The 10,301-nt window shown below is 43.4% G+C and overlaps 1 protein-coding gene across 3 annotated transcripts in view; it reads left to right on the top strand.

Annotated features, from left to right (window-relative positions):
- The window catches only part of LOC124003209 (voltage-dependent L-type calcium channel subunit alpha-1D-like), a 193,903-nt gene that overhangs the window by 66,896 nt on the left and 116,706 nt on the right, over positions 1 to 10,301 (top strand). For all 3 annotated transcript variants that reach the window (XM_046311289.1, XM_046311290.1, XM_046311288.1), the window contains 3 exons: positions 3,061 to 3,194; positions 8,389 to 8,505; positions 9,104 to 9,516. In XM_046311289.1, the coding sequence (XP_046167245.1) occupies positions 3,061 to 3,194; positions 8,389 to 8,505; positions 9,104 to 9,516 (664 nt within the window). The remainder of the gene's footprint in view (positions 1 to 3,060; positions 3,195 to 8,388; positions 8,506 to 9,103; positions 9,517 to 10,301) is intronic.

The following is a 10,301-nucleotide window of genomic DNA, read 5'->3' as shown; positions in this document are numbered from 1 at the left end:
ATTAGGTGAAACCAAAAAATATATATATATATTTTTTTTACCAAGTTACACTTCTCAAAGGCACCAAACTGGTGGAATGACAGCCAATATGATATACATTGCCTTCAGAAAGTATTCACGCCTTTTTCCACGTTTTGTTTTGTGACAGCCTGAGTTTAACATGGATTCAATTTAGATGTTGAGTCACTGACCCTCACACAATTATGTTTTTAGAAATATTTACAAAATAAGAAAAAATGAAAAGCTGAAATGTCTTGAGACAAAGCCTTTGCTGTTGGCAAGCCTTAATAAGTTCCGGAGTAAAAATGCTTAACAAGTCACATAATCATTTGCATAGACTCTGTGTGCAATAATAGTGTTCAACATGATTTTTGAAGACTAGCTCATCTCTGTACCCTACATATACAATTATCTGTAAGGTCCCTCAGTCGAGCAGTGAATTTACAATACTGATTCAACCACAAAGACCAAGGAGGTTTTCCAATGCCTTGCAAAGAAGGGCACCTATTGGTAGATGGGTATATAAAAATAAAATCTGACATTGAATATCTCTTTGAGCATGGTGAAGTTATTAATTACACTATGAATGGTGTATCAATAGACCCAGTCACTGCAAAGATACAGGTGTCCTGCCTAACTTAGTTGCCAGAGAGGAAGGAAACTACTCAGAGATTTCACCATGAGGACAATGGTGACTTTAAAACAGTTAAAGAGTTTAATGACTGTTGTGACGACCCTCCCACTCTGTCTGCCGTATTCTGTCTTTGTTCTTGTTTCCTTATTAGGATGCCGGTGGGCGGAGTTGAGAGGGTCGTCAGCTACATGGGAAACACCTGGGCCAGGTGTCTCCCAGGATAAATAGACCTCTTCCACATTCATGGAGGAGACTCTCTCCATGCAGACACCTGTTGTAGATTCTGTTGTGGTTCTTGGTGGCCTTTTGTTTGTTTGCTTTGGCACCTTTCATCACCCTGCATTATCACATTCATGCATGCAAAACACTCACTTACACTACTGATTACTGATTACACACACCATTGTATATTATACTTAGTTCTATATTTAATAAATATAGATTTTGCTACTCCTTATCTCCACGTTGTCTCCCTTTGTTACGGGCTTTGAGCCGGTTCGTGACAAGTGGGGGCTCATCCGGGATCTTTGAACTATTGGTTTGGGAGACCGTGGAGGTACGTGTTTGGTTTGAATATGGTGTTTGAGTGTGATCGGCCCAGTATTGGTTGCCTTTGTTGTTTGGTTTGTGTGCTATGTTGGAGAGAGTATAATGGTTAGTTTCCAGGCCCTGCCTAGCCTGAACTCTTGTTCTACTTTCTGTTGGGACGTCAGTCTGAAGTGAGTAATCTGCTGTGTACCTCGGTGGGAGATTTGGGTAGGGTAGTGGAACTTGCTACCCGGAGCTATAGCCTTTTTCCCCTGATAGGTTTAGCGACGTGTTTCATTTTTTGGAATATGTTGGGCATGGTTAATGTTTGTTATTTTTGTGTGGTGTCTGTGGACTGAGCAGTTGTCTCGGGGCACATCCGTGGCTTGGTGGAATTTGCCAGCATGCTGGGGAGTTCTATTTCCTTGCCAGCGGGCTACAGTGCGTAAATTCCCACCGCAAATCTGCACGAAGACTAGGGTTGAGTTATTGTAGGTTTTGGGAAGCTCCATATCTCATCTCTCTTCTGTGGTGCTCAGGGTGATTGTCAATTCTCGGGTTGTGTTCTGGTGTGCTCAGCAGAAGGGAAAAGCGATAAAAAAATTTGTGTGATTATGGCGTCTTATGTAGATAAGTTCATTCGCTCTCCATCAGAGGAATTGTTAGATTTAGGTACTAAAGAACAGCTGTTGAAGGTCGCGGAACACTACAAGGTTGAGATTAGTGCTAAACGTCTAAAGAATTCTATTAGGTTGATATTGAAAGCCAATCTGATGGAGAGTGGTATTCTTGAAGTTACCACCGGGCCAGCCTCTGCTGAGGATTTGTTGTCTCCCCATAACGTTACAATGGCCATTCCATCGGTTAGTCCTAGTTGCCTTCTTTTTGAACAGCAGAAAGAACTGCTTTTGTTACAGCTAGAGCATGATCGTGAGAAGCTAGAGCATGATCGTGAGAAGCTAGAGCATGATCGTGTGAAATATGAAAAGGAATTGGCATTTAAACAAGAACAAAGACAGAATACGGCAGACAGAGTGGGAGGGTCGTCACACTGTGATTGGAGAAAACAGGATGGATCAACAACATTGAAGTTGCTCGAGAATACTAACCTAATTGACAGAGTAAAAAGAAGGAAGCCTGTATAGAACACAAATATTCCAAAACATGCATCCTGTTTGCAACAAGGCGCTAAAGTAAAACTGCAAAAATGTGGCAAATAAGCAACTTTATGTCCTGAATACAAAGTGTTATGTGTCGGGCAAATCCAACACAACACATCACTAAGTACCACTCTTCACAGCATGGTGGTGGCTGCATCATGTTGTGGGTATCCTTGTCATCGGCAAGAACTAGGGATTTTTTTTTAGGATAAAAATAAATGGAATAGAGCCGAGCATGGGCAAAATCCTAGAGGAATACATGGTTCAGTCTGCTTTCCAACAGACACTGGGAGACAAATTCATATTTCAGCAGGACAATAACCTAAAAAACAAGGACAAATATAAACTGGAGTTGCTTACCAAGATGACATTGATTGTTTCCGTGTAGCCTAGTTACAGTTTTGACTTAAATTGGCTTGAAAATCAATGGCAAGACTTGAAAAGGGCTGTCTATCACTGATCAACAACCAACTTCTAAAAGAATACTTCCTGAAGGCACTGTGCCAGTTTATTTACCGGTGCAGTATAGCACATGATAGTCCAGTACGGTATAGTGATCTAAGGAATATAGTGCCTCATCGTAGGGTTATTACAGGCTATCCTTTTGGTTATGTTCCGGTATTTGAGGGGTATGGTCAGCGAGTTGGGGCAGGGACATGGGCAGGCTCAATCTCCCAGGATGCTGTGCTGTGTCCTGCTGTCTGACACAGGAAGCGTTTGTGTGGTCTGTTCACCTAGATGATGAGGTAACCGTGGGGAAGTTCTATGCCACCTTCCTGATACAGGACTACTTTAGGAAATTCAAGAAACGTAAAGAGGAGGGCCTGGTGGGGGTGCACGCCTCCCAGAGCAACACAGCCATCGCTCTACAGGTGAGTCTGTCTGTCTGTCTGTCTGTCTGTCTGTCTGTCTGTCTGTCTGTCTGTCTGTCTGTCTGTCTGTCTGTCTGTCTGTCTGTCTGTCTGTCTGTCTGTCTGTCTGTCTGTCTGTCTGTCTGTCTGTCTGTCTGTCTGTCTGTCTGTCTGTCTGTCTGTCTGTCTGTCTGTCTGTCTGTCTGTCTGTCTGTCTGTCTGTCTGTCTGTCTGTCTGTCTGTCTGTCTGTCTGTCTGTCTGTCTGTCTGTCTGTCTGTCTGTCTGTCTGTCTGTCTGTCTGTCTGTCTGTCTGTCTGTCTGTCTGTCTGTCTGTCTGTCTGTCTGTCTGTCTGTCTGTCTGTCTGTCTGTCTGTCTGTCTGTCTGTCTGTCTGTCTGTCTGTCTGTCTGTCTGTCTGTCTGTCTGTCTGTCTGTCTGTCTGTCTGTCTGTCTGTCTGTCTGTCTGTCTGTCTGTCTGTCTGTCTGTCTGTCTGTCTGTCTGTCTGTCTGTCTGTCTGTCTGTCTGTCTGTCTGTCTGTCTGTCTGTCTGTCTGTCTGTCTGTCTGTCTGTCTGTCTGTCTGTCTGTCTGTCTGTCTGTCTGTCTGTCTGTCTGTCTGTCTGTCTGTCTGTCTGTCTGTCTGTCTGTCTGTCTGTCTGTCTGTCTGTCTGTCTGTCTGTCTGTCTGTCTGTCTGTCTGTCTGTCTGTCTGTCTGTCTGTCTGTCTGTCTGTCTGTCTGTCTGTCTGTCTGTCTGTCTGTCTGTCTGTCTGTCTGTCTGTCTGTCTGTCTGTCTGTCTGTCTGTCTGTCTGTCTGTCTGTCTGTCTGTCTGTCTGTCTGTCTGTCTGTCTGTCTGTCTGTCTGTCTGTCTGTCTGTCTGTCTGTCTGTCTGTCTGTCTGTCTGTCTGTCTGTCTGTCTGTCTGTCTGTCTGTCTGTCTGTCTGTGGGACGGTGCATGTACATGTGCTAGGGCTGTGACGGCAATTTAATAACCATGTAACTAATGGTTATGGATGAAGACTGACATGAAAATAAACCTCAAACCCGTTTTAATAGGCCTACAATTCATTTTTTCTTTAAATAGATTTTTAACTTTGACTAACTTTATTTTCATGTCGATAAACTTTACCTAATAGCGGGAGTGTTTACTAATGATTATAAGCAATTGTTTTGATAACTTAGTCTGCCTATTAAACTGTCTACATCTCTTTCCAACTGTCGTTTGATGGTCAACCAGCTAAACCAGCTAATTCGCTAAATGAGCGTGGGATTAGAAGCTGTATAGGCTATGCCACTTAAGTTAAAAGAAATCATTGATGTATGGATTTATACAATGCACGTTTTCATTGTTTGCTAGTATATAAATAAATCGGTCTTCTTTTAACCTGTAGTGACACCGCATCCCGTGAACTGGACCGTTGTCGTCATCTGACACTAATTAGCATAACGCAACGGACATTAAATCTTTCTAGAAAATATTCCTATTCATGAAAATCACAAGTGAAATATATTCGAACACAGCTTAGCCTTTTGTTAATCACCCTGTCATCTCAGATTTTCAAAATATGCTTTACAGCCAACGCTAGACAAGCATTTGTGTAAGTTTATCATAGCCTAGCATAGCATTATGCCTTGCTAGCAGCAGGCAACCTTGTCACGGAAATCAGAAAAGCAATCAAATGAAATCGTTTACCTTTGATGAACTTCGGATGTTTTCACTCACGAGACTCACAGGTAGACAGCCAAAGTACATTTTTTCCCAAAATATTATTTTTGTAGGCGAAATAGCTCCGTTTGTTCTTTACGTTTGGCTGAGAAATCGCCCGGAAATTGCGGTCACCACAACGCCGAAAAATATTCCAAATTAGCTCCATAATATCGACAGAAACATGGCAAACATTGTTTAGAATCCATCCTCAATGTGTTTTCTAATATCTATTCGATAATATATCCGTCTGGACAATTCATTTTTCACTAGGACCGATTGGAATAATGGCTACCTCTGTATTTTACGCAAATCTCTCTCGGAGCCACCATGTGACCACTTACACAATGTGGCCGCCTATGGCTATTCTTCAACAGAAATGCGTAAAACTACGTCACAGTGTAATGATCTTCGTCTGCTGTTAGAAGAGAGGCAGACCGAAATGCAGCGTGTAGGTTACTCATGACCTTTAATAAAGATAAAGCGGTACATGAAATAATGAAAATACAAAAACAACAAACAAGTGAAACAAAATACAGCCTATCTGGTGACTAACACTAAGACAGGTACAATCACCCACGAAATACAACGCGCACTCAGGCTACCTAAATACGGTTCCCAATCCGAGACAACTAGAATCAGCTGACTCCAATTAGGAATCGCCTCAGGCAGCCAAGCCTAACTAGACACACCCCTACTAATACACACTCCTAATTAATACAAACCCCAATACGAAATACAACATATAAACCCATGTCACACCCTGGCCTACCCAAACATATAACAAAAACACAAGATACAATGACCAAGGCGTGACACACAGTGCTGTAGACACCTTGGGGAATACGTAGAAAGCGTAAGCTCGTTGATGATACATTCACAGCTGAATAGGGAGTCATTGGAACGCAGCGCTTTCAAAACCTGGGGCACTTCCGGATTAGACTTTTCTAAGGCTTTCGCCTGCAACATCAGTTCTGTTATACTCACAGACAATATCTTTAAAGTTTTGGAAACGTTAGAGTGTTTTCTATTCAAAGCTGTCAATTATATGCATATTCTAGCATCTTTTCCAGACAAAATATCCCATTTAAAACGGGAACGTATTTTTTCCAAAAATGAAAATACTGCCCCCTAACACCAAGAGGTTTTTAAAGAAAGGCTGGATGTGTCTGACTATTAGTGAATTATTCAACAGCGACAAGGTCGACAATGTTGTTCTGGCTCTGAGGCCTATCATGCGCTATTGTTCTGTCAAATGGACAATGCGCCAATCCAAGAAATATTTGCTCTTCTGTCTGACATACGCTGGTGGCTTTGATTGACGGGTCCTTTTTACTGGGGTGTGCCGTGTGTGAGTTCACTGATTCTCTCTAAAGGCCTACAGTATATGTCCATTCAGGAAGATTCCTAAAGTAGCCTGTCTGGACTCTATCGCTTTAAAAAATAATCAAACACACCTGTCATGATTTAATCTTGTAAAATGCCTATTTTCAGTAGAGGCCCTTTCTCAACAAGTCTGTTATTTTTTTCTGAATAATTAGGAAGTAAAAAAACAAGGAAATGTCTTGTTTATGACGCCGTTCATACCAATTGTCGAAATATCGTCCTGTCAGTACACGTTAATTATTTATTTATTTATTTATTTATCGATTTTAGCTTCTTTTCGCATGCGATTCAGCAAGCAAAAAGGCCTCGGCCTATTGGTTTAAAAAAATTGCTCCGAATAAGTTGCTGGTATAGTGCTGTCCGTTGTTCTTAGTGTTTTGTACACTCAGTGTATATCCTCCTTAAAACTTTGCTCGTCAATTTATATGTTTGGCTACATTGATTTAGCATCATCCTATAATGTAGACAAGTCTTTCCTACCCTACGGGAAGGATTTGAATCTAAGGCAAGGTTTTTATTGCGGTTTTGAGAAAGGACGCAATGTGATTTGCTGATGTTTCTTGAGTACGATGCGCTGCACGCGGCTTTGATTGATGTGTCCTTTTAGGTGGGTGGGTGTGAGTCCACTAATTCTCTGTGTCCATTCGGAAAGTTACCTAAAATAGGCCTTTCTGGACTTCATCGCCCCATTCAGATAGAGAGAAATAACGGTGTCTTGTTGCAGGGTCGGTAAATGTGCGAGGAATGAGGACAGGTGCCAGTTTTGCGTTTCCTCCCTTATTAAATGGGGTGCAACTGAATTGAACGTCAGCTACTGTAGCCAAGCTCCTTTCAGGATTCATCCTATAGGATGCGTAGCCTATATTCTAATATTTTCCAATATTATTTTTCCAGTACTGATTTTCTCTCATTACTGCATCCTCTATAGCCAATTTGAACAACATATCGCCACGGAGAATAACTGCTGCGGCGTTGGTGACGTTTTGCAAATTGTTCCGAAAAGTAGAGGGGACCACCCCCACCCCAGCAGTTATCTCAGGTAACCTGGCCAATTGCATAACCCCCAAAATTCCAAACACGTTCACAGCCCTAGCGCACGAGAGTGTGTGTGTGAGCGTTTGTGGTCAACATGACTGTTGAGAATATATGTGTGACGAAACGTGTGTGAGAATCTGCTTACATTTTTGTTTTTAGTGCGTGGCATACCAACAAGTGTGCCAATGTTGTGATTCACGATTCAGCAGGTCATTCATGATCAGAACTGTTGGTGTGATCCTGTTTATGTGATGACGGACGTGTTTACCCAACGTATGTCTCTTTCGCAGAGGCGCGTGTCTCCGTCTCAGTGTTACCGTTGACAATGTAATGCGTGTATGTCGGGCGACGCAAATGGTTCCCTATTCACCACATAGTGCGCTGCGTTTGAACAGGGCCCATAGGGCTCTGGTCAAAAGTAGTGCGCCGTGTAGGGACTAAGGTGCCAATTTTGGGACGCACGAGTCGTCTCTGTCCACTCGTTATGGTCATCCAGCGCTTTAACATGTATCTCACCCATCAACTCATGAAGGTCACACTCCAAGCAGCTTACTTCTGTTTCCATCACCGTTAGCTTTGAGCCGTGAGGTTTTATCATTCAGGTAGTCCTCTCTATCTAATGTCCTTCTCCCTCATATCCCGATCTATATTTTGTCCTCATTGAAACAGATCCTGTAGGAAGTAAACTACAGTATGTGCCTATTGTAGCTAGCTATAGTGATCCACGTAGACAAAGGTGGAACTGACATTCCCCACTTAACCCTTAACACTCAGGATAATGTGATGTCATAGGAGGCACACTAACGACAAGGCATATTCAGGGGGAGCACATTTGTTTGTCTCTTGTGAATGTTCTCATCTCTAACAGTCTGTCTAGCTCTGTCCAGTATGGGCGTCTGTAGACGTCAGGTTTTGCGTGAGAGCCAGCAAAGGGCAAGTGTGTGTGTGTGTGTGTGTGTGTGTGTGTGTGTGTGTGTGTGTGTGTGTGTGTGTGTGTGTGTGTGTGTGTGTGTGTGTGTGTGTAGAGCCTCTGCCTGAAAGCGAACCTTCCTACCAGCCCTTAGCCCCTCCCTCTATTGTCATGGTTACAGGCTGGCCTTCGCACGCTACATGATATTGGGCCCGAAATTCGACGAGCGATATCATGTGACCTGCAAGATGAGGAGCTAGTAGACTTTATTCCAGAGGAGGACGAGGAGATTTATAGGGTAACTTATTCAATTTATCTGCCTGAGGGGGTGTGTGGCACGCATATGTATTTTGTCTTGCTGGAATGGGTTGGTTTGGGTAAATGGAATATTGGGACAATGGTAATGGCAGGGTATTATGCCTCACATCAATGCCCTTAATGGAGGTAGATACTGTACACGGCACGCACAGATATACACACAGTGGCAATAATGTTATATTTGATGGCACTTGTATGGCACTTTCCATTTACCGAGCAAAATCACAAAGCTATAAACTCAATTAGTCACCAAGGTGGACTGGGCGTACAAGTTGCATGGATGAAACCTGTAGGTGTAGGGACAGGACTATGTTCCTGTCAGAGGAAGTAAACCATTTGCAGTTCTTCTGTTTTTCTTTTTTCAGTTCAGAAAAAGGAATTATAGTGCCTTCATCCCGCATATATCACGAACCAGCTTTTGAATTTATTTTCTGCCCATACGATGATTTCTGAAAGGAAAACAAATCACCAACCCCAACAAGTCAACCCAGTTTGCACATCACTAGTGTTGTGTATTCATCCTCTGTGTTAAACAGAAAGTAGTCCCTGACCGTTTGACCCTGAGTGTTCCTCCACAGCGCAATGGTGGCCTGTTTGGTAACCACATCAACCATGTGAACGGGGACCACCACCGGCGCTCGTTAGGGCAACAGACCAACACCACCCAGAGGCCCCTGCAGGTGCAGCCACCTCCTCACTATGCCCACATGGAGCAGCCGGTGGGGCGTCTCTGCCGGGCCAACGTCATGTCCCACCAGCACCCCAATCAGCACCACCACCACCACAACTCCTCATACGGCAAGTCGCCCAAGTCCACCAACGTCAACCTGAACAATGCCAACGTGTCCAGTCTGCCCAACGGAGGAGGACACCACCGCCGTTACTATGAGTACACTCCGCCCCCCGCCAACGGTTACCCGGGACACTGCGGTGGCCTCTACTACACCGACTTCGACAAGCCGCCACCTAGCGGCACGCCGCAAGGACAAAGGTGACCACACACTGACCATCAGCTATCTCTTTCTCTGGCCGAGAAATGAAATGGGTGACGCGTCGTGTGTTGTTGAATGAGATTGATTAGTTAGAGTAAGAGAAAATGGGGAAATGTCTGTGGCTTGAAGCTTCGTGTAAACTTCAAATGCCACACTATTTAGAAGCTATAATGCCTAACCTTTAAACTCTTCCGTCCCTTGTCAATTCACCTGAGGTACTCTCGTAGTCCCTCGTAGTCATACAGCTGTCTCAATGTGTATGATGATGTCAACACTATGGGTTTTTTGTACAATATAACAAACCTGGGATATAAGTTCGCATGGAGAGTTAGCATGCAGCTACCATTAGCCATAAGGCCATTCTGTGTATCTATAATTAAATATTTGCCAAAGGCAGGACCAAGCCTCTCCTTATTATCAGACCTTCCCCTTGTCGCTGACCTACAGCACATAGCCTCTCAGACCCTCCCTTAAACTGACCAATCACATGCTTATCATCATCCTCATTCCATATAACTGACCAACAGCACACTTCATATTTATTCAGGTAACCCATCCCACAAGCAGTCAATACATCTCTCTGGAGCGCCCCAGGGTTGGGTTGAAAGTCCATTTCAATTCTTAGGAATTCAAGAAATTATTGGAAATGATTTCCTGAACTGCCTGTAATTGAAATGTATCTGCCCCCCAACATTGGTAGAAACGTCACCCCTCTGTCTTCTTTCTTCACTTATACATATATAGGAATGCATGTATATGCTTCATATACTGTACGATAAATGTA

This window comes from Oncorhynchus gorbuscha, linkage group LG18, assembly GCF_021184085.1.
Source record: "Oncorhynchus gorbuscha isolate QuinsamMale2020 ecotype Even-year linkage group LG18, OgorEven_v1.0, whole genome shotgun sequence".
Classification (NCBI taxonomy): Eukaryota; Metazoa; Chordata; class Actinopteri; order Salmoniformes; family Salmonidae; genus Oncorhynchus; species Oncorhynchus gorbuscha.
Note: the sequence above shows the minus strand (reverse complement) of the source record. Positions and strands in the feature narration are given on the sequence as shown.